Source organism: Stegostoma tigrinum, chromosome 4 (assembly GCF_030684315.1).
Source record: "Stegostoma tigrinum isolate sSteTig4 chromosome 4, sSteTig4.hap1, whole genome shotgun sequence".
Taxonomy (NCBI): domain Eukaryota; kingdom Metazoa; phylum Chordata; class Chondrichthyes; order Orectolobiformes; family Stegostomatidae; genus Stegostoma; species Stegostoma tigrinum.
Window position 1 is genome coordinate 14,167,817 of NC_081357.1, and position 25,204 is coordinate 14,193,020.

The window sequence follows — 25,204 nt, forward strand, 5'->3', positions numbered from 1 at the left end:
TTCATCCCCTCCCCCCACTGCACCACACAACCAGCCCAGCTCTTCCCCCCCACCCACTGCATCCCAAAACCAGTCCAACCTGTCTCTGCCTCCCTAACCGGTTCTTCCTCTCACCCATCCCTTCCTCCCACCCCAAGCCGCACCCCCAGCTACCTACTAACCTCATCCCACCTCCTTGACCTGTCCGTCTTCCCTGGACTGACCTATCCCCTCCCTACCTCCCCACCTACACTCTCTCCACCTATCTTCTTTACTCTCCATCTTCGGTCCGCCTCCCCCCCTCTCTCTATTTATTCCAGTTCCCTCCCCCCATCCCCCTCTCTGATGAAGGGTCTAGGCCCGAAACATCAGCTTTTGTGCTCCTGAGATGCTGCTTGGCCTGCTGTGTTCATCCAGCCTCACATTTTATTATCTTGGAATCTCCAGCATCTGCAGTTCCCATTATCTCTGATGTTTAAATGGCTAATCACCATGATAACTGACTGCAAGAATTAAACAAATAGTCTATGATGTCTGTTTTCATTCTGAAATCTGAATTGTACAACAGTGCCATCAGCTGGAAACATAACAAGAAAATAATTTCTGAAGCATTTTAAAATGAATTACTGACTCAGGGATTGGCTGCAATTCAGCAGAACTATGTTACTTCCTTAGGCTAATGCTTTCACAGCAAGGTGATTATTTGCTGTTGTGTTGTGATTACTGAGTTTGACTGCTGTGTTTGACTTGGCCTCAATGTAACACAGGTATTTACATAAGCTTCTTTAGTGCAGTAATTCCTCTGTATATCCACTTGTCAATGTTACCAGAGACAATGTTCATAATAGAACAGACTGTTAGTTCCTGCAAAGTATGGAATTCAGAGATCTTGAGAACTTAGAATAATAGTCATAAGGCAGCAGAAATCATCGCAACTGGAATACTGTGCCCATTTCTTTTAAGAAAGGTGTCACATCCTTCGAGAGGATGTATTGGAGGTCTATTATACTTATACAACTTAGCCATAGTTAGCCAAGTTCTCTGAATGATCCTAAGGGTATAGATGACCCTGTCTTTTCCTGAGCCCTATGACCAGCATGTCCAGTTGGTTGTATCCAGAGGATCTTGTGCTTAGGGCGCTCTCAGCAAGATAGCTCTAGACAGCAATCTTTAGACATTACAGCACTATTTTAATAACACGTTAAATCCAGTTCACATCTGGATAGTTGCTGTTGTCATGATCACGTGAAAGGTTCAAAGGCGGACCTTGGAGTGCAGGTTCATAGTTCCTTGAAAGTGGAGTTGCAGGTAGACAGGGTAGTGAAGAAGGCACTTCGTATGCTTGCCTTTATTGGTCAGTGCATGAGTTGGGAGGTCATGTTGTGGGTGTACAGGATATTGTTTAGGCCAAGTTTGGAATACTGCGATGACACAATGTGAAGTTGGAGGAACACAGCAGTGCAGGCAGCATTAGAGAAGCATGAAAAATGACGTTCCAGGTCAGGACCCTTCTTCAGAAATGGGGGAGGGGGAAGGGAGCTCAGAAAAATATAGGGGGGGTGGTGAGGTTGGGGAAGGTGCGTTGGATGGTGATAGGCAAATGCAGGTAGGGAGTGGTGAGGATTTGGGAGGTTGAGTAGACTGGGGCTATTCTCCCTAGAGTGAGGAGGCTGAAGAATGACATTATAGAAGTTTATCAAATCATGAGGGGCATAGATAGGGTGAATAGCCAAAGTACGTTTAACAAGGCAGCAGAGTCCAAAACTAGACAGCATAGATTCAAGGTGAGAGGGGGAAAATCTAAAAGGGACCTAGGGTGCAACTTTTTCACACAGATGGTGGTGCGTGTATGGAATGAGCTGCCAGAGGAAGTGGTGGAGGGTGGCACGTTTACAACATTTAAAAGGCATCTGGATGGGTACATGAATAGGAAGGGTTTGAGGGATATGGGCCAAATGCTGGCAAATGGGACTAGATTAATTTAGAATATCGTTGGCTTGGACGAGTTGGATGAAGGGTCTATTGTATGACTCTATGACTCTATTAGACAGAATGCAAAAATGACACACCAGCATGGTCAAAGGAATGGTGAATTTTAGTAATGGAGATAGATTGAAAAAATTAACACTGTTACCCCCAGAGAGAGTAAAATTAAGTGGAGATTTAATAGAGGGATTCAAAATCATGTGGCCTGGGCCAAATAAATAGGCAGAATCTACTCCCATTGGTGAAAGGACCAAGAACAGCAAAACATTAGATATGGACTAAAGGAATAGTGGAAGCATGAGCAGAAATATTTTTGCACAGTGAATAGTTGGGATCTGAATCAATGTTCTGGATTATTATCTGGAAAGGATGAAGCTTCTGGATTACAGGGAGAAGTCAGGGAAGTGGCACGAGGTGTAATGTTCTAGTAGAGGGCTGACGCAGACATTTATAGGGCAAAAATCCTCCTTCTGTCTTCTGACAGCTCTGTAGTTGTCAATAACCTCAGCTCAAATCTCACAAAGCTAAATATTATACATACTTTTTGCAAACTAGCAAAAAAAATTGTATTCCGGTTTCACCCCTGACATTGCTCATTGGATCCATGAGATGTCACCGTGAGTACTGTACCGATAAGTGGCGTACATGTTTTGTTGGCCCACATTTCTTTAGCCTAGGTGCATAATATGTCCCTCTCTTCAAATTTCAAGATTAGATGAATATGGGTAAAGTGTGGCATGTAAAATTAGGAGTTACATCTAATTGTTACTATCTAATTGTTAACAGGTACACGCTTCTGTGGATATGTGCAGACTAGTTACAGTGTCTTCACTTCTTATCTATTCAGCTGAGATTTGTCGTTAGTTTAGATCTTATACCCACAAAGCTATCAGGTGAAGATGGGAAAATGCGACAGCCAGCTATGATGCCTGGAACGTGACAGTCAAAATGCATTCCAAGCGTAACATTACACAAGCCAAGCTGCTTTTATGATGTGATTGTCCCTAAGTAATAACATCCTGAATATTTACCAAATAACTGAACTAATTTAGAAAACATTTTAAACCGTTAGCATGATTTTAACATCCTTTTTGCAGCAAAATATTAAAATTCTTTGCTGTGCTATGTCTCACAGTCAATATGCCCACCTTCATGTCATCATCGTATCATCACATTTGACCTGAGAATATGAAGATTGCATTCTCCATCTTACCTCAGCATGATGCTCTATTGGAAGAATGCTCTTCTGTTGTAAACTAAGGGCCTATTATTAGCCCAACATTAATATTCATACATAATAGTTCGTTGTAAGAAATGTCTGTTGGGTTATTCAATACCAGAATAGAAACGCCCAGATTCTTAAATTACTTAATCAGATCAAATAAATTGTTGGATGAAAACTCAATCCTTACATTTCCTATTACCTCTGCACCAACTCCTTTGCTTCATTGACCTTCTCAAGATCAACATACTGTTATAGGAGAGTACCAAGCAGGAGAGGTCATCTCTCCATAGGATGAAGCAAAGGGATAATAGGGGAGTTCAGATCACATACATGCATCATTCAGCAGCTAACTAGGAAAGTATTCAGTTAGACCTAGAAGCAAATTAGCCAACACCAATCCTCTTTATTATGTGATCTGTATAGATGATAGAAAAACAAGGACAAAAATAAAAGGAATTTCACACACTAAAAATAGTCCTTCCCAACATGAACACAATTGGCAGATGTGCCATCGGGAACGGTTAATTGCTAATGTCACCCTTTAGAATCAATTGTCTAATTGTCAATTGTGAAAGTGGTCAGCGCTATTGCCTCACAGTGCCAGGGGCCCAGGTTCGATTCTACCCTTGGGCGACTGTGTGTGCGGAGTCTGCACATTCTCCCCATGTCTGTGTGGGTTTCCTCTGGGTGCTCCGGTTTCTTCCCGCACTCCAAAGATGTACAGGATAGGTGGATTGGCCATGCTGAATTACCCCATAGAGTTCAGGTATGTGGAGAGTAGGTTGGCCAGAGAGGAATGAGGCTGGTTGGGATGCTCTGAGGGTTGGTGTGGGCTTGTTGGGCTGAAGGGCCTGTTTTCACACTGTAGGGATATTAAGAATCTCAATGCACACTTCCCAATTGGCTCTTAGCTCAAGGGTACCTCCTATTAGATCATTCTGGCATCCATTCCCTCAATGCAATGGGAAAGTGTAAAAGCAAAAGAAACATCATGAAAAATTCACTGTAAGGTTACAGGTTCAAAAAAGTTCTTTGAGCCTGTAAGCTAAAGCCACCTGAATTTCCTACTGAACTGAACTTGTTACCAGTGAGATCATTGGCTTAAATGTGCCATAGGAGTTGCAAGAAGTATTATACTGGCGCATTAGAGAAAATTCCTTCAAGATTGGAAATGAGGAAAATTGCTCAGGTGATAAATAAGGTTCTTCAGTTTGCAGCTAACCCATGCTCCACCTGAGTTTGAGTTCCACAGCCGATACTTAGGGTAAGTGTCTACTTCACAACATGAACATCCCTCACCCAAATGAACCATTAAATCACGAGGAAAGCATCTTGCCATGAATATAAAAAGGAAAGGCGAATGTAAGCACTGAAGAGGAAAGAAGCCTAAATAGAATGGGAGGGGATGAGCGAATTGAGGTAGTCAAATCGAAGATCATCAAAATTAAACTAGGAACAACAATCCTCCTGTTTGGAACGATGTCCAACCTCGAGGTTTGATTTTTTCCTGTGCCACTTCAGTTGAAAGATCCGTTCCAGTATTCTGCTTCCCACATTGAAGAGCAGTGTCAACCAAGCCAAGCCAATGACTATCCAGAGACCAGCCAGACCTCTGTAGATGGAGATGTAGTCTTTGTCTGGATCTGTTCCTAGAATAAAGTTGTGATTATTATTGCAGACCAAATGGAAATGAAGAAAAGAAAAATGATGAAACAAAAAAAAAGAAACCGATCCTCTGAAAAAACAGGGTATTTCTAAAGGGCAAAGCTGTAGGCCTTTGTTCATATTATTCTGATGATGGTTCAATTTGTGATCTAATAATATATTTATTCCCTTTACAGATATCGACAGGCCTGCTAATGTACTTCCAGCAATTTCGGCTTGTAATCATGCACACTGTGAAGTCAGGAGGAGACATGAGAAGTTGTTGGCGGATAGGATCAGGGTAAACCCTAAGGCTTTCTATAGGTATTTAAGGAATAAAAGAATGACAAAAGTAAGATTAGGCCCAGTCAAGGATAGTAGTGGTAAGTTGTGTGTGGAGTCAGATGAGATAGGGAAAGAGCTAAATGAATATTTTTCAACAGTATTCACTCTAGAAAACAACAATGTTGTCGAGGAGAATACTGAGATACAGGCTACGAGACTAGGTGGGATTGAGGTTCACAAGAAAGAGGTATTAGAAATCCTACAGAGGGTGAAGATAGATAAGTCCCCTGGGCCGGATGGGATTTATCCTTGGATCCTCTGGGAAGCCAGGGAGGAGGTTGCCGAGCCTTTAGCATTGATCTTTAACTCATCATTGTCTACAGGAATAGTGCCAGATGACTGGAGGATAGCAAATGTGGTTCCCCTGTTCAAGAAGGGGAGTAGAGACAACCCTGGTAATTATAGACCAGTGAGCCTTACTTCAGTTGTTGGTAAAGTGTTGGAAAAGGTTATGAGGGATAGGATTTATAATCATCTAGAAAAGAATAAAATGATTAGGGATAGTCAGCACGGTTTTGTGAAGGGAAGGTCATGCCTCACAAACCTTATTGAGTTCTTTGAGAAGGTGACCAAACAGGTAGATGAGAGTAAACCGGTTGATGTGGTGTATATGGATTTCAGCAAGGCGTTTGATAAGGCTCCCCACAATAGACTATTGTACAAAATGCGGAGGAATGGCATTGTGGGAGACATAGCAGTTTGGATCGGAAGACAGAGGGTGGTAGTTGATGGGAAATGTTCATCCTGGAGACCAGTTACTAGTGGTGTACCGCAAGGGTCGGTGTTGGGTCCACTGCTGTTTGTCATTTTTATAAATGACCTGGATGAGGGCGTAGAAGGATGGGTTAGTAAATTTGCAGACGATACTAATGTCAGTGGAGTTGTGGATAGTGACGAAGGATGCTGTAGGTTGCAGAAAGACATAGATAAGCTGCAGAGCTGGGCTGAGAGGTGGCAAATGGAGTTTAATGCAGACAAGTGTGAGGTGATGCACTTTGGTAGGAGTAATCGGAAGGCAAACTACAGGGCTAATGGTAAGATTCTTAGTAGTGTAGATGAGCAGAGAGATCTCGGTGTCCATGTACACAGATCCTTGGAAGTTGCCACCCAGGTTGACAGGGCTGTTAAGAAGGCATACAGTGGTTTAGCTTTTATTAATAGAGGGATCGAGTTCCGGAACCAAGAGTTGATGCTGCAGCTGTACAAAACTCTGGTGCGGCCGCACTTGGAGTATTGTGTACAGTTCTGGTCACTGCATTATAAGAAGGATGTGGAAGCTTTGGAAAGGGTGCAGCGGAGATTTACTAGGATGTTGCCTGGTATGGAGGGAAGGTCTTACAAGGAAAGGCTGAGGGACTTGAGGCTGTTTTCATTAGAGAAAAGAAGGTTGAGAGGTGACTTAATTGAAACATATAAAATAATCAGAGGGTTAGATAGGGTGGATAGGGAGAACCTTTTTCCTAGGATGGTGACAGCGAGCACGAGGGGGCATAGCTTTAAATTGAGGGGTGGAAGATATAGGACAGATGTCAGAGGTAGTTTCTTTACTCAAAGAGTAGTAAGGGAATGGAACGCTTTGCCTGCAACTGTAGTAGATTCGCCAACTTTAGGTACATTTAAGTCGTCATTGGATAAGCGTATGGACGTACATGGAATAGTGTAGGTTAGATGGGCTTGAGATCGGTATGACAGGTCGGCACAACATCGAGGGCCGAAGGGCCTGTACTGTGCTGTAATGTTCTATGCTCTATGTTCATTAATAATAGTTTATCCTTGACGAGGCAAGAGACAAATTACATCCAAAATGGATCAGATCTTTAAATTAATGAAAGGTACAGGTAAAGCCAATATTAAAAATAATATTTAACATGGCCAACAGGATTACCAGATGCCTGAGAAGCAGTGACTCTTCCTAGTGAAGCAGTTACCTCCAAAAACACTGTCAGGTGACTTAGTTATTCAATTCAATGCCAATTAGGGGGGCTAGCTGTGCATAGGGCAACTGTTATATTGTTTATATAAGAACAGTGGTCACACTTGAATTGTCAATGAAGTGTCTTGGGGTAGCCTGAGGTTATGAAAGTACTACATAAATGCAAGTTCTTTCTGAAAGATACAACTTCCATTTGCTATATTATAAACCCCTTTCAACTACTGCTCTAATGTACAACTTCTCAAAATTTCACCTTTAACTGCTGGAGAAACCTGTTTGTTGGGTTAGATTTTGTATTATTGATACATGATAAGAACTTTGCTATTGCTTAGAAACTGTGCCAATACAGTATACGATAAACTTAGACTTTTGCTTCAAAGAAAATTTTTTTAAAAAGCTGGGGTCACAAGTAGAAATAGTGGAAATAAATCTGGCATTTCTTTTGTGAATTAATTTACTGAGCAGAGTACCGGCATTAAAAATATACAAATAAATTCAATGATTCGAGAGCTAACGGAGGAAGGAAATGTCTGGTAATTGATAGTGCTCTTGCCTCTCAGACACAGAGAACTGGATGAAATGCAGCCATCCAAGTGGATTTGAAGATGACGGGATGGAGGGGGCTCATGTTACATCTAATAGGCAGCCTGCCCACCACCTGCCTGCCCTTGCACCGACTGCCTCTTGCCAGCAGTTGGAGGTGGAGGGAATGCTGAGTGGATGTTAATTCCCACTTATGTGTCTTAACTATTCTACTTCTACTCAACACTCCCTCCACCTCCCACTGCTGGAAGTTAATTCTCACTTCAGGGTCTCATCTCCTTACTGCTGGGATTTAACCAGGAAAGGCTCACTCACAGCAGGCAGCCTGGCAGGTCCCTGTGCATGCTGGTGGAAGTTAGGGGCAAGGGGCAAGTCCTTCTTCTGGGACTCACTTGAGGAACATTTCACTCTCCCAGCAATGTATGATTCCCCCTAAATTTCTCTTCACCTCCAGTCTTTTGGCTGCAGACCCCATAACTCCAGCCTGCCCTGATCCACGCTACCCACTGTGGTCAAAGCCTACCTCTTTCCAGGGGTCCATTGGCTATCCCTGATAAAAGTCCCACTGCAAGGCAGCAGTGGCCAAAATGCCCAGCCAATAGCTATGTGAAGCAGAACTCTCTGGTTCCAAATCATGGAATATACAGTAGAGAAAAGATCCTTTGGCTCATCGAGTCTGTGTTGCCAGAAGTATACTAGTCTTACACTAGGCTCATAGCCTTGAATGTTGTGTCTGCAAATGTGAAGGGGTAGAAGTCCTGCCTCCAGTCCTTTAATAGCTAGTAGCTGCTGAGTAGCCATTCCTCCTCTAGCTGGGCTCCTTAGCCAATGTAGGGGTTCAGGTAATAGTTCCTTGAAAGTGCTGTCCAAGGCAGACAGAAAGGGCATCTGGCATGCTTACCTTCATTTGCCAGAGCATTGAGTATAGGTGTTGGGATGACACGTTGCGGCTGTACAATATATTGGTGAGGCCACTTTTAGGATACTGCGTACAATTCTGGTTGCCCTGCTACAGGAAGGATGTTGTTAAATGAGAAAGGGTGCAGGAAGAATTTACGAGGATGTCTCTGGAACTAGAGGGTTTGAGTTCTCTGGAAAGGCTGGATAGGTTGGGACTTTGACCAGAGGTTGAGGGACACTCATAAAAGGTTTATAAAATCATGAGGGGCATAGGCTGAATATCCAAGGTCTTTTTCCAATGGCAGGAGAGTCCAAAATTAGAGGGCTTAAGGTGAGAGGGAAAAGTTGAAAAAGGACCTGACGGATAACATTTTCACACAGAGGGTGATGCATTACGAAATGAGCTGCCAGTGGAAGTGTTATTGGCAGGTACAACTGCAACATTTAGAAGACATTTGGACAGGGACATGGATAGGAAACGTTTAGAGGGATTTGGGCCAAATGCAGACACCATAAGTCTAGTTCAGTCTAGCAGAACTGGTTGGCATGGACGTGTTAGACTGAAGGGTCTGTTTCAGTGCTGTATGATTCTGTGACTCAAGTCCAAACCAGAACATGGGCATAAACACGTTAGAAGCAGGAGCATTCATTTCTTCTGAGGAAGGATCCCGACCCAAAACGTCAAGCTTTCCTGCTCCTCTGATGCTGCTTGGCCTGTTGTGTTCATCCAGCTTCACACCTTGTTATCTCAGATTCTCCAGCATCTGCAATTCCTACTGTCTCAGAAACAGGAACGGGTTTGTCCGGCCCACCGAGCCTACTCCACCAATCAATAAGATCATGGCTCATCTTGCTGTTGGACACAGCTCCACTCACTCGCCCATTCACCATAACCCTTAATTCCTTTGCTGTTCAAAAATCTGTCTATCTTCATTTTAAAATGATTCAACAAAGAACTCAAGCCCTCTAGTTCCAGAGACATCCTTGTAAATTCTTCCTGCACCCTTTCTCATTTAACAACATCCTTCCTGTAGCAAAGCAACCAGAATTGTACACAGCATCTTAAAAGTGGCCTCACCAATATATTGTACAACCGCAACATGACATCCCAACATTTTCTGAAGAAGGGTCTAGGCCCGAAATGTCAGCCCTTCCTGCTCCTTTGATGCTGCTTGGCCTGCTGTATTCATCCAGCTCTGCACCTTGTTATCTCAACACCTGTACTCAAAGCTCTGACAAAGTACCTTCTACTGCTTCACTGGGCAGGGAATACTACACATTCACAACCTTTTGGGAAAAGAAGTTCCTCCTCAACTCAGACCTACATCTGCCCCCGCTTATTTTGAGTCTATACGCCCGAGATCTAGTTTCACCATCCCCCCCCCCCACCCCCCGCCCAGTGGAAACAACTTCCCTGCTTCTATCTTATCTGTTCCCTTCATAACTTGCATAGTTTTATATGTTTCTATAAGATCCCCCCTCGTTCTTCTAAATTCCAATGAGTATAGTCCTTTCAGTCTCTCCAACCCTCTAAATGTGGAATAACCTAGTGAACCTCCTCTGCATCCCCTTCCAAAGCCGGTACATCCTTTCTCAAGTAAGGAGACCAAAGCTATTCACAGTACTCCAGGTGTGGCTTCACCAGCATCCTACGTAGTAAAATCTCCCTGTTTTTAAACTCCGTCCCGCTAGCAATGAGGAACAATATTCCATTTGCTTTCTTAATTACCTGCACAAAATGAAGGTTGAAACCCCAGTGCAGTACTGAAGGAATGCTGCATTTTCACAGGTGCAGTCTTTCAGATGAGAAACTAGATTGAGGTCCTGTCTATCCTCTTTAGGTGAAAGTAAAAGATCCCATGGCACCAGTTTAAATAAGAGCATTGGAGTTATCTCTGGTATCTTTTCCAGCATTTACCCCACAATCAGTACCACACAAATAAACTGCCTGGACATTACACGTTGCTGTTTGAGGAAGCTTGATAGAGGCAAATTGGCTGCAGTGGTTCTTACATTACAACAATGGCTGCACTTCATATGCCGTTAATTGGCTGTAATGCACTTTGATTTATCCAATGGCTATGATAACTGCTATATAAACTCAAGTCTTTCTGTCTGGAGATTTATATAGGCATTGTTACACTGTCAAAATAGTTCAAAAGACTTGACGCAGTGAGTTGATTTTGGTGGAGGGTAACCAGTAAACAGTAGAGATCCTGCAGGGATTGGGGTTGCAGGTGTTAGTTTCTCATGTCTGCTGTTCTTTGCATTCTCATGATGTGCCTGAAATACACACGGTGCCATGGATTACATGGTCACTTTCTGCTGGTAACAAAGGGCTACCACTGCTCTGTTTGGTCAGTGTTGGTGAAATCAGTCCTAATATTTGTGGTTTTTACTTTAAAGTAGTTTAATCCCTCTTCATGTGTGCACAGGTAGCCCTAATGCAAAGTTGGACTACTGCAATGTTCAAGTCATACCTACAACGTAATCTCCGAATCCAATGGTGCTCAGAGCAATGAAGGCAAAGTAAAAGCTTTCTCCATATGTCCAGCCTTCTACATGACTGAAGACCAATGGTGGGAAGACCAGGAACAGCACCGTGCCAAAAATCAAGAAGAAAGCCGTTGTGAAAATCTTCATCACTTGCTGCAGGAGCACAGAAAGTAACATGTGACAATTGTCTGTTCACTGTTAAAGTATTAATTCCCTTGGAACAGGTTGTTCATCCATTCAGCCCTTCTAGCATCACGAATCTAATCTAATTTTGAAAAGAAACTTATAGAATTTAGTTTTGAAATTTCAACTGACCTAACTTCAGTAGTCATTTGGAGCTCAAGGTTTATCGTATTTCCAGAAATTAAAATAATCTACATCCCAGGGTCTTAAATCTAGGGTACGGATGATGACACCTTCTCCCTGGTTGTTCACTCAAGTGATAAACCTGCATGCGTGAGCCCAGACAGTCAGCCTATTTGGCCATCGATGGTAGCACAGCATGTGCCAATTTAGACTTTTCAGAATACATAATAGTCAGGAGAGGGAATCCGGGTACATTTTTCCTCCCCTTTGACCAAAGGGCATTGAGGCTATTGGTAGCACATTAACTACTGAGGCCATATCATTTATGAAAACTGAGGCTACTATGCTCAGCACCTTCACCTGTTCAACTGCTGGGACATTTGAAGAAACCAGCCAAGATTCAAAACCAGAATGACCAGGCTTATTCAATGCTAAAAAGAGATGTTTGAGAATTACTAACCAGTTGTTCTTGTTATTTTCACCAGACACTGATATCGTTTGCGGGGACAAAGGTAACATCACATTAAGGAGGGCAAACTATTACTTATTAAGCCATCACAATGTGTGCACTGTTCATATTATGTTCTTCACAAGAAAAGCTATCAATGCATTATAAATGTTTGCCTCCTTTGAATTTTGGCATTTATCATTCTGCCCTTTGAATGAAAAGCTTCAACTGCAGGGCTTTATTTTCCAATGAAGCTAAAATAATTCGCTATCCTTTTATTCATTCATGGGATGAGGGTGTGGCTGTCCAGGGCAACATTTATTGCCCATCCCTAAATGCCTAGAGGGTAGTTAGGAGTGAATCACATTGCTGTGGGTCTGGAGTCACATGTAGGCCAGACCAGGTAAGGACATTTTGCTACCCAAGAGGAAAGAAGCGAACCAGATGGGTTTGTTCTGATAATTGACAACTGACTTGTGGCTATCATTAGATGCTTAATTCCAGATTTTTAATGGATTCAAATTCCACCATCAGCTTTGATGGGATTCAAACTCAAGGCCCCAGAATGTGACAGCTCCCTCAAGGAGATTTGGTCAAGTTCAAATAATTCTCAAATAAACCCACTGCATTCCATTTTTTGTTTTAATGTTCTGAAGCAGTTCATGTCCAAATGCATCAAGACCTGGACAATGTCAAGGCTTGGTCGGTCAAGCAATAATAACATGCATGTCACACACTGCCAGGCAATGGCCACCTCCACCAATAAATGCTTTGGCAATATGAGCAGGCTAGAGTCTGGCAATTCAGCAGTAAGCAGGCCACCTTCAGACTCCCCAAAGCCTGTCCACCATCTACAAGGAACAAGTCAGGAGTGTGATGGCGTACTCCCCACTTGCCTGGATGAGTGCAGCTTCAACAACACTCAAGAAGCTTGATACCATTCAGTCAAAAGCAGTATCTTGAATGGCACAACATTCACAAACATTTTCTCTTTCCATCACTGATGATCTGCAGCAGAAGGGCATACCATCCATAAAAAAGCTGTAGAAATTCACCAAAAAATCCTTCGACTGCACTTTCCTAACCCACAATCATTTCCATCTTGAAGGACAAGGGAAGCAGACTTATGGAGGGATCACCATCTCCAAGTTCTCCACCAAGTCACTTGCCATCTTGACTTGGAAATACATTGCTGCCCCTTCTTCAGTGTCACTGTGTCAAAGTCCTGCAAGACTCACCCTAATGGTCTTGTGAGTCCTACCTGCAGCACCAGGACTGCAGTGGTTCAAGAAACCAGCTCACTACCACCTACTCAAGGGTAACTAGGGATGTGCAATAAATGCTGACCCAAGGTCATTTTGTTGATTTCTAGTGTCTGAGTTTCAACTTTGAGATGGATACACTTCTATAAGTGCAGTATCAATATGACTGACATGGGCATAGGCCACCCTCTCTCTCTCCCTCTCTCTGAGATGTTCCTAATTAGTTACCGAGTACGAAGCTTACCTTGCAGTTACTTGATTTCTGAGTGCTTCTCTCCAGCCTCTGTAAGTGGCCATTCAGACTTCTCCCAAGGTAGTTGAGGAAGGTGAGGTTCAAAGGCACTCCAAATATTGCATAGAACACGCAGAAAACTTGACCTCCTACAGTACTGGGAGACAGGTTACCAAAGCCTGTAATACCGGGGGGGGAAGCTATGAGTCTCTCTTTTAAATGAAATAAATGCTAATAACTGAACTCCATGTGGGGGACCGGGTCAAGGAAATTGTCCTAGATATCAGTCTCTGAATGAGCTAAAAGGTGGGCACTGTGGGGCAAGGCCTGAGGTGTTTTTGTCTGACGTCTTTCCACTGCCATCTGATCCTGTCAGCAGCAGAAAAGATGGCACACTGCCTGCCCATCAGAGGTCCACTTGAGCCACTTGACTGACCCACTAAGGGCATCTTACAGCCTCTGCCGGTATACTGCCAGTGTCGAGACAGCCCACCCAGTGAAACCTGCTGGTCTCCCTGCACAGGCTTTCCCAAATGGGCTACTCCTTGGTCCATGGAGGGCAAAGGTGCCTGCTCCAGCCTGAACCTCAGTGACCACTCATCCCATCAACCCCGCTCTGACCGTCGACATCTACCAAATTCAACCGACCTTTCTTCCTGGGAGATACACCATTGTCTAGAAAGTGTAGTGCCAGCAAAGCCCACCAATAGATGTGGCACTGCTGAGCTCTTTAACCTCTGATAAAATCAAGCCAGCAGCTCTGATGGGCAGGCAGGCATCCTGAATAGAGATTGCCCACTGCGGGTACCAAACCAAGCAGATACACCTCGCACTTTCAGTTCCAGTATCACAACCATCTGGGTAAAATTCAACCCAAAGGTAACGTGTGTGAAAAACAGCAAGAAAAACTGTTTGGAGCTAAATTATGGCAAAATGTCCAAATAATTGGAAAATAAATCAGGGCTAATTTCAGCCTTTGCTCCACTAACATGTGCTCCAGTGCCTCAATCGAGAAAACCCAATTTTCTCACCTTTCAAGTGGTTAATTTAAATAGGCAATATGTGAGGCGCTCATATACTTTCAGTCAGCAAGGCTCTCCAGCAAATATATGGAGCTAAAAACTGCCTCCAACATGAATAAAATCCCAAATGTTGCGCCATGCAAATGAACAAAAAAAATCAGTTTATAATGAGATAGTAGGATAGTTGGAGAATCTGAGATAACAAGGTGTGGAGCTGGATGAACACGGCAGGCCAAGCAGCATCAGAGGAGCAGGAAAGCCGATGCTTCATGTCTGGACCCTTCTTCAGAAATCAGAAATTTCTGAAGAAGTGTCCAGACCCGAAACGTCAGCTTTCCTGCTCCTCTGATGCTGCCTGGCCTGCTGTGTTCACCCAGCTATACACCTTGTTATGTCAATTTATAATGAGATATTTAAACTTTCTTAGTTACCTATTGTAGTCACCACAGTTCCTGCGAAGAAAAATGAACTGCTGAAGTCCCAGTTGCTTGGATTTGTGGAGTTTCCTGTAGGGTTTATACCTTTGTCCCAGGCATCTATAATGATCTTGAACAAATGAGAGAATGAAGGTTAATATTATCGAAGTCCCAAAACTAACTAACTGCGATGGCTGCTACAGAAAGAATATTTTTAATAAAAGAATAGTCTGTAGATTTATTGATAGGGGAGCAGCAGATTTTTCTCTACTTGGCGTTTGAGTGCGAAAACCTGCATTTGTGATGAAGCCAATGCTGAAATAAAAACTCTAGGCACCAAGGAAGAAGCTACTGAGCCTTCGCAGGAGGGTTGGGAGACATGAGCGATCATTGGAGTGGAGAGGGTTTTGAGAAGCACAGAGGGAGCTTGGGGACACAGTAGGGGGGGGGGGGTTCAGGGAGGGACGTGCAAAGGTAAGGGAAGAGGTCTGCTGCAGCATGTGGAGGGGAGAAAGGGAAGTTTGCAAGAAGTTAGAATCAGAGATAACAGAGGACAGAACTACATTTGTAGAGAAACAGTAAAGGATTTTTGATTATTCCACTTGGGGACAGGGAGCTCTGGAATTTAGAGGGGACAGGGTTAGGTGAACTAGAAGAGGTGTGGTGGTGCACAGAATGGAATAGAGATGTGAATGATGTAGAGCTTGTCCTGGGAGCAGTTTGGAAGGGAAACAGGGAAAGTCTTGGAGGAAATCCAGTAATCGCAAAACCTTGCATTAATACATCAAGGACTATTTTGAAGTTATTCTGAGGCCTTTTACTTCAATTCTCTGCCTTAAGGCAAGTCTGCCCCGTAGGGACATGATATCTCCCATGAATAGAGGCAGTTCCTGAACACAAAACAGGGATTGAGCCCTGTGCTCCATACACCAATCTGATCCATTCCAGCTATGCAGCCAACTGAGATAAGAATGTGTAGAGCTGGATGAACACAGCAGACCAAGCAGCATCAAAGGAGCAGGAAGGCTGATGTTTCGGGTCTGGACCCTTCTGCAGACTGGGTGTCCAAAGATTGTTGTAGAAACATTCACTTTTACATGTGTATTAAAGCATGAAGCAAGAGAAAATAATCGCTGATCAAGAAGCTTTCCCATCTTATTGCCCATCAATAGCCTATGTTGGAAGGGTTTAAAAGTTGATACCTAACCTGCTTGCCTATGCTCTGAATGCATCTTCCTTGATCATCAAATCCTAGGGATGCTACAGCCTCAGAGGCAGGAATACTACCCACTATACCACAAGACCCCAGTACAAGCTGACACACTGAGATCAAATTGCATCAATGCAGGTCACAGAGTCATTGACAAACAGACTTTTTGGTCCAACTTGTCCATAACGACCAGATATCCTAAATTAATCTAGTCCCATTGACCAACATTTGGCCCATATCCTTCTAGGCCCTTCTTATTCATATATCCATCCAGATGCCTTTTAAATGCTATAATTGTACCAGCCTCCACCACTTCCTCTGGCAGCTCATTCCATACACACACCACCCTCTGATTGAAAAGTTGCCTCTCAGGTCCCTTCTAAATTTTTCCTTCTCTCCTTAAATACCCTTAAGTTTTGGATTCCCTTACCCTGGGAAAAAGATCTTGACTATTCATCCTATCCATGCCCCTCATGATTTTATAAATCTCTATAAGGTCACCCCTCAGCCTCCGACAGTGCAGAGAATATAGGCCCAGCCTAGTCAGGCTCTCCCTACAGTTCAAACCCTCCAATTCTCATAAATCTTTTCGGCCCCCTTTCAAGTTTAACAACATCTTTCCTACAACAGGGACACCAGAATCGAACTCAGTATTCCAGAAGTGGCCTAACCAATGCCCTGTACAGCCACAATATGACATCCCAACTCCTATAGTCAATGCACTGCTGCACGAAGGCAAGTATACAAGATGCCTTCTTCACTGCCCTATCTACCTCTGACTCCACCGCTTCAAAGCTGAGTCATTCAGACTGCTGACCTCTGAATTAGCTGAAGAAAGAAAGGCAGAGAAAAAAATAGATCAACGTCATTGTTTGAAATGATAAGTAAAAGTGTTATTTCTGAATTGGACAGTCTATTGATTGTCTTCTTCTCAATTGTGGTTGAAAGGATGGACAATAAATCTAATTTGCATGTTTCTAGTATGATCAATGGGCTTCATTTGGAATTTAATGCTTTTGAGTCTACTGAAAAGGTATTAAGTTCAAACATGGAGTATGAGAGTTGCAAACACAAGTAAAGTTGTCTTGTTCCCAAAGGGCTGCTTTCTCATTTCAGAGAGATCAGAGGGTCACCACACCTCAGGCAAGGGACAAGGTTTAGAAGGCAGAACATATCAGGCTTTAACATGTGTACATACAGCATAGGACAGTACAGCATAGGAACAGGCCTGGTGAGGAGACAGGTGAGAGGTAGCATACCATCTGTCTTTACACTCGCTCAGCTCTGCAGTTTTCCTTTCAGAATGAGAGAGAGAGGCAGGTATTATGGGAGATGAAAAGTGGGGGGTGGCACTGTTAGTGCAGTTGGGGAGGTTCTTGAGAGAGTGAATAAGCAGGGCAGACAGTTTGCAGGGTCAGAGGTATCGGGCTTTGGGGATGATGACAGTGAGTAGGGAAGGATGTTGCAGGGAATAGTGGCAGCAGTAGAGCAAGAACCTTGGTGGGAGGTAGGTACAAAAGCAGAGATTGAATGAGTATGATGGAGCAGATGGTAGCTTGTACCCTGGAGAAGTGGAGAAGGACATTGGCTTGGTTAGTCCCACCTACGCTCACCTTTACTGCCTCTTTGGCTTGCCTGACTCATCTCCACCTAGCTTCTCCTCTTGCTTCTCCTCTACCCATCTTTTATCCACCTCCCCCTTTCTCCCTATTTATTTCAGAGCCGTCTTCCCCTCCCCCATTTCTGATAAAGGGTCTGGGCCTGAAACATCAGTTCTCCTGCTCCCCTGATGCTGCTTGGCCTGCTGTGTTCATCCAGCTCCACACCTTGTTATCCCGGATTCTCCAGCATCTGCAGTTCCTACTACCTGTGATTTTTGCTACAGGCAGAACAGAAATGAACAGAGGTTGAACCTGGTTCTGTTGACACTACTTAACGCACACACTAACCATCTCGTCAACTGTGTCAACCAGTCCCGCGTTCAAACTAGTAAAAAGTAAATTTTCAACCAAGGTTAGGAAGTTCTTCCACAGAGGAATAATGATCAAAGTATGGAACAGAGTTTCAGATACATTAGTAAGGTGAAATAATTGAAGAAGCAATTGCATGTTGCATTCCACATTTTCTATTCATTTTAGATGATTGGCTATTTCATCTTCTTTGGTTGTATATATCTTCAACAAATAAGTCAAATTAATAAAGTTTGTATGGTTTGTCCCTTAATCCTTTTACTATACATCTAATAAACTCTCAGAACAATTTTCATTATTCCTTAAGAATTTTGCAAAGTTAGTACTTATGCCATTTCAGTACAGTCGTGTAGGCTACCACCTGGTCCAACTCACGTATGAACTGAAAATCCAATGAATATTGTACCTTTATCATATTGAAAATAGTATTTTGTTTCTGGGATTGCCAACTCTTGGTTGTTGATCAGAAGTGAATTGTATAAATAAAAAAGCAACAGAGTTGGAAAAGAGACATTAGAAACTTGATCTACAGATTCACTTAACCTTTACTAACATTATGGTTGTTGACATAATAAAACTGACTGGGAAATGTTACAATGATGTTAGCTGTTGTCAAATGTAACTAAGTCAATTTTTAAACCTCATATGACAGAAAGGTATAAAACAGGTTGTGGGGTCTTCTAGTGCACAAAATGACAAAATAACTATCAATTTGCCTCTAGACAAGGTACGGGAACCAAAGATTTGGGTTAACTGAAATTTACAGAGGTTGAAATGTCAGAGGATACTAGGAAAAAATTGAAATAGTCAAATTGAGAAGATCCTGAGGCTTGTTTGTCAATTTTATTGGGAACTTAGCTGAGAAAGGGGTGAGATATCAGACGATGTTCTTTGTATATGCTACTGCCTCCCAGGAGATGCACCTGATCAGCAATGTAGTTGCAGGAAAGATTACTAGAAATCCCTCTGAACAGGGTACAGGGTCTCAGATGAAGCTACGAATGCCGAACATAACATACCTAAATAAAATGTTTGGTGCCTGTAGATTTTAGGTAGACAGGTCATTTGCCCACTTTTATAATTGAAAGTTTGTGTGTGGTCCCATTGACCTTCCTCTACCTCATCAATCATGTGCTTGATTGTTCAGGCTGCTCTGTTTTAGCTAAATAAATGGTCGGAGTTTCAGCAGAACTGTAAATAATAATTTAATAATTACTAAACTAATAAATAATTAGGTTACATTTACTAATTTACGTTTCGTAAATTTAGCCAATTTACTAAATGTAGCACAGGGTACTACTTGCAGATCAACAATTAGAGCAAATTACATTTATGCAGCCCCTTTAACATATTAAAACATCCTTAGCAATATTCCCTAAAATCCTGTATCAGTGCATGGTTATGCAGAAACAGGGAACAAACAGGTAGTGCACACACACTGCTCTTAGCACACATGTACAGAGAGTCATATGACATTCTTAAAGGGAGTGCAAAGCAGGCTGCATGTAACAAACAGAAAGGAGGAGCAATGTTGGTTCTCAGGCACATCGCAAAACTTGGCAAATTGAATAAATGAGTTAAAGCAAAAGGAGTCTACAGCCAATGAAAAATTAAGTCTAGTGGCACAGTGGTAATGCCCATATGTCTGGGCCAGGTCAACTAGGTTTAAGTCCCACCTCAAGCAAAGGAAGAATACAATTTTTGTAGTTATCAACTATGACCAAATGGAATGAAATTCCTTCATCCGTAAAAAAGTAAGAGAAACAAATTCATCGCTCTGAAGGTACTAAACAATAAGTATTGATGAACTCAGAAACCAATTCAGAAATATCAATCCCAACATTAAATACGCTTTAGTGGCACTGGTAGGGACTTGAATTGAGTAAAATTGTTTTGAGTTTGGAAGAAGTTGTTGCCTTCACTTTCACAATATCTGTATTCTGGCTTGAAAGACAATTACACTTCTCCAATTTATAACCTTGTTGTGAAGAACCAAAATCACCTGTTTCTAGAATGGTCCGAGTTGAACTTCAGGCCAAGGAAAGATCATGGCTTTCTTGTGAGGCCAGGGGATAATATCCTCCCAAACCCATACCCATACCCATACCCATAACAAAATCAAATAAAAAATTATGAATATTTTCAATCCTCAGGAGCCTTCTGGCCTTATCGTTGGTCTGATGGAAAAAAAAGCTGCAAGGGCTTTGAATATAGACCTCAAGTTAATGGTCTTCACTGTCTGATCTGCATTTCTAATGCAGGACCTCATTGTTGCTCAGCAGGTGTCCCAGATTCCTGGCAAAAACTGCAGGTTAGAACTTCAGCTTTCCTGCTCCTCTGATGCTGCTTGGCCTGCTGTGTTCATCCAGCTCTGCACCTTGTTATTCTTTGAGAAAGCACTGGTTTCGAAATCTCTGCCTGGATTTCAACAGAGTTATAAAGTATCAAGTATCTACTGAGTGTGTACATGTGGTATAAGATTGAAGATTGCTCAGGATGGACGCTGGGAAGTTGTTTCCATTAGGCGGGGAGACTAGGACCCGTGGGCACAGCCTTAGAATTAGAGAGGGATAAATTTAAAACAGAAATGAGGAGGCATTTCTACAGCCAGAGAGTGGTGGGCCTGTGGAATTCATTGCCACGGAGTGCAGTGGAGGCAGGGACGTTAAATGTCTTCAAGGCAGAGATCGATAAATTCTTGATCTCACAAGGAATCAAGGGCTACGGGGAGAGTGCAGGGAAGTGGAGTTGAAATGCCCAACAGCCATGATTAACTGGCAGAGTGGACTTGATGGGCCGAATGGACTTTCTTCCACTGCTATGTCTTATGGTCTTAGGATGGTAAAATAAAAGTGACCTATCTAGGTCACTACAGGTCAGTTCACTTAATGTATGTGGTAGGGAATATTTTGGAGCTTTTAGTTAAAAATGAAAAAGAAATACAAAAATCTAAATAAAGGGAAACTAGTTCATCAGCATGGATTTCAAAATGGATAATCTTGCCTTAGCAGCCTCACCAAGTTCTTTGAGGAGATAAGACAATAGTAGATGAGGAAAATGAAGTGGATTTTCTTTGGAATAGCCTTTGGGAAGACAATTTATGGGGAAGGAAAAACAGAAATGACTGGAAAAGCTCAGCAGGTCTGGCAGCATCTGTGGAAAGAAATCAGAGTTAATGTTTCAGGTTGAGTAATCCTTCCTCAGAACTGGGTATTTTTGATTTCTCACTGTCACTCTGTTTCGCAGACAGGCTTCATGGTGATCATTGTGCATGGGGGTAGTGTAGAGGAGGGGCATCCTCTTCCCCCAGGACCATCACAGGAGAGGACTGGGGTTACCATTCAGGTCAGTGTGGTCTCAGCTGGTGGGAGAACAACCAACAAAATGAAGGTTCGTGACCTTTACCAATCCACCAGGGTAAGTGCTACCATCTTCTCTCTGCCCTCTCATTCTCACTCTATGTCTACTACGTCACTCACAATCTACCAAGGCTCTTTCCCTATATCACTCTCACTACTGCCTGCAACATCTTCCCCACTCAATCTCACACCCTCAAGTTATCAACCCTGAATGCCCTCCGTACTGCCTACTCACTCGACCAGGATGTCTCAACGCCTTCCCTCCCCCACCCCACCCCAGCACCAGCACTAACAGCTGTGTGAACCACTTTCATCTCCCTTTATACCTCCCCCTCTCTCCTTACTGGAGAAAGTAGTCCATAAAGAACAGAAGGCTGGGCTGCCCACTATATGGCTCCTCACCAGTTATAAGGAGAGATTCCTTAGCCTGACTGTCCTGCGTGGCTACGTCCAAGTCCCTGAACTGGAACTGGAGGCAGCCCCTGACTTGCTGCGCTGGTCCCCCTTACTGAAGGTGGTCTCCTTTGACTGATGACTGCTTGAAACCAGGGCCGGCTTTCTGGTTTTATGTCTGCACTAAGCTGCAAGGAAAGGTAGGGATGTTGCGGGCATCCATGCCCGAAGTTAATGACCATTAAGAGAACAAACAAACAGCCCTAAGATGCAGATTGGTCCTCTCCATGAGCTGGGATCCTGTCCCTGAGTGCATGGTGTCCTGGCCAGTAGCATTGATTTGATATTTGCTGGTGCAGCCCAAGGTCCAGCATTGGTGTGTGGAAGTGTACATAAGCAAAATGGAGATGTGGAGGGTCTGATGTATGTCCGAAGCCAAGGTCTGTGACAGTGGGGTGCACGCGGTTGCTGCCAATGGCACAAGTCTTGAGATATTTGGACCGTGTTTCCAAGACAGAACTCCTTAGGAGCATGAGGCAAGCTGAGGTTGCCAGGTCACCGCTCAGCTCTCCATCCCGAGATTTCTTGGCATCTAGTTTATTTGCTGTGGGGCGGTAATATGAGAAGCAACATATTAATGAGGCGAGACCAGCAGTTAATTAGACTGACAACAAGAAACAATTCCCATTCATCGGCATCTCGCTTCTTCCCAGTGAGAACGCTGCATCGAAGTCAAGAATTGTGTTGGAAAGGCAACCAGTTCCTCCTGGTATCGAGCCAGGCCCCATTTGGCTTGTCACATGATTTTTCCAGAGTCCTTGCCATAGCCCACATCGTCAAACACCTACTTGATTGTGCCAGAGTTAATGTTTTGGAATCCAGTATCTCATACTCCAAAGATGTGCAGGCTAGGTGGATCGGCCATGCTAAATTGCCTGTAGTGTTCAGGGCTGTGTGGGTTATAGGGGGATGGGTCTGGGTGGGATGTTGCAAGGGGTGGTGTGGACTTGTTGGGCCGAAGGGTCTGTTTCCACACTATAGGGAATATAATCTATTCTGAAGGGACTGAAAAAGTGATTTTTTTTATGCTGCGGAAAGTGAGTGGAAACGTAAATGGAACAGATTGACAAAGACACCCCAGAGCAAAAGACTATGGAAGTGCTAATGGGAGAAGAGAAGCGATATAGGCAAAGAGCAGATGTTGACGGCGGGTATTAATAGTAGAAAATAGGTCTGAGAGGAAAGCCATACAAACGAACCACTTAGGGAGTTGGAGTAGGTTGGGGATGGTGGGGGGGACTGTATTGAAAATGGAGAACAATGTTCACAATCTGAAGTTGTTCAACTTAAGATTTCTGAAGGCTGTCAAGTGCCTAAGCACAAAATGAGGGGCAGTTGCTCCAGCTTGCTCTGTGCTTTTTCTGGAGCACCCCAACAGACCTTGGACAGAAATGTGAACATGATTGCAAGATGGTTTATTTAAATGGTGAGCTGTCAAAAGGTTGGGGCCTCTCTTGTGGAAAGAGAGGAGGAGCTCTGCATAGTTGTTTCCCCATGTACTTCTTTGTATTAGGACTGTTTTTCTCTTTGTGACATTGGTTTGTAGCTTCAGACCTCCTCCAGATCGACAATGGACTGGCTCGCTGGGGAGAGCTATGCTGTGGTACAGTGACAGGTCAATGGGAAGACAACTTTCTGACAGATTAATCGATTGGCTCATCGAAGCTATTCAGAGCAAGAGGAGACCAAGTTACAATCATTTTAACGACAGGGAAGCCAGGCATTGATATTCCCTACAAAAATAGAAGTTGCTGGAGAAGCTCAGCAAGTCTGGCAGCATCTGTGAAGAAAAAATAAATGTGAATTAACATTTTGGGTCCGGTGACCCTTCCTCAGAACTAATTAATGTGTTGAGTCTGGGTTGATTATTCACTCTGTTTCTCCCTCCACATGCTATTTTTTTTCCCCTTTAGTCATTCACAGAATGAGAGCATTGCTGGCCAGGCAGCATTTATTGCCCATTCTGAACTGTGCCCAGAGTCAACCACATTGCTGTAGGTCTGGAGTCGCACATAAGCCAGACCAGGTAAGGATAGCAGTTTCCTTCTCTCAAGGACATTAGTGAAACAGATGGGATTTTGCACACACCCCCAACAATCAGCAAGGGATTTATGGTCATCAATAGACTCTTAGTTCCAGATATTTATTAAATTAAAATTCCACCATCTGCTGTGACAGGATTTGAACCTGGGTCCCCAGAACATTAGCTGGGTCTCTGGATTATCAGTCCAGTAGGCCAGCAACTCCCTCCTCTCTCAGCATTCCCTGTGTTTGTTGCTGTTTTAGTTCCCACGGTACTTGTTCCTGAAGTAGTTAAGGTTTTTTGAAAAGTTTCTTTTGAGGAGTGATGGCTGTTCCAGGAACTGCTGAAGTCCATCTGGTACAGGTACACTCACAGTGCTGTTAGAACAGAGTTCTAAGATGCTAAATTAATGCAATTCATTTTCTTCTCCTTTTAATAATGGCAATACTTCAAACGCCTTGTGGAACGAGAAGGTACAAAGCTGAAAGTTACGAGAAATTACTGAAATCTTGGTCGATCAATTTTGTGTCACAAAACATTAATTATGACTTGTTTTTTTCTTCTCAGGTGCTGCCAGATCTGCAGAGCTTTTCCAGCAACCTCAGTTTTATTTCCTGATTTACAGCATGGTCAGTTCTTTCACTTTTTGTTGATATTCCTTACCGTGGAGCCATGAGGCCTGGTTTCAGGTCCTACCTGTTCCTGAAGTGTTTAATAACATCTCTGAACAGGTTGGTGCCTGGAATCAAACGGGACAGTACTCCACTGGCCATAGGGCATGGAAGTGAAGGTGGAGGGCAAGCAGCGAGAAAATGGTTTTTTGCTATTCCTGAAGCCGAAGGCCAGATGGATCAATGCTGCCCCCATGTGGGTATACCATCACCTCGCCTCACTGATTAATTTTCAATTCGTCTGTCAGCACCTGGCAGCACTGCAGTTGGATGCAGCTTACTCCAGCGTTTATTTGTTGCAACTCTTTAAGCCTTTTGCAGTCCCTGACCCTGCCTCATGCTTCAGACAAATGGAAACAGTGAAGAGATATTGATAAAACTGTATCAGAGATAATGGGAACTGCAGATGCTGGAGAATCCAGGATAACAAAGTGTGGAGCTGGATGAACACAGCAGGCCAAGCAGCATCTCAGGAGCACAAAAGCTGACGTTTCGGGCCTAGACCCTTCATCAGAGAGGGGGATGGGGAGAGGGAACTGGAATAAATAGGGAGAGAGGGGGAGGCGGACCGAAGATGGAGAGAAAAGAAGATAGGTGGAGAGGAGAGTATAGGTGGGGAGGTAGGGAGGGGATAGGTCAGTCCAGGGAAGACGGACAGGTCAAGGAGGTGGGATGAGGTTAGTAGGTAGATGGGGTGCGGCTTGGGGTGGGACGAAGGGATGGGGTGAGAGGAAGAACAGGTTAGGGAGGCAGAGACAGGCTGGACTGGTTTTGGGATGCA

At 43.5% G+C, this 25,204-nt stretch overlaps 1 protein-coding gene across 1 annotated transcript in view; it reads right to left on the reverse strand.

Annotated features, from left to right (window-relative positions):
• Positions 1–4,246: 4,246 nt before the first annotated feature.
• Positions 4,247–25,204, reverse strand: part of LOC125452357 (potassium channel subfamily K member 16-like) — a 34,248-nt gene continuing 13,290 nt past the window's right edge. The window contains exons 2-5 of the mRNA XM_048530632.2: positions 14,753–14,867; positions 13,312–13,478; positions 11,036–11,204; positions 4,247–4,839 (exon numbers count right to left, since the gene is read on the reverse strand). Coding sequence (XP_048386589.1) covers positions 4,640–4,839; positions 11,036–11,204; positions 13,312–13,478; positions 14,753–14,867 — 651 coding nt within the window. The 3' untranslated portion in view covers positions 4,247–4,639. The remainder of the gene's footprint in view (positions 4,840–11,035; positions 11,205–13,311; positions 13,479–14,752; positions 14,868–25,204) is intronic.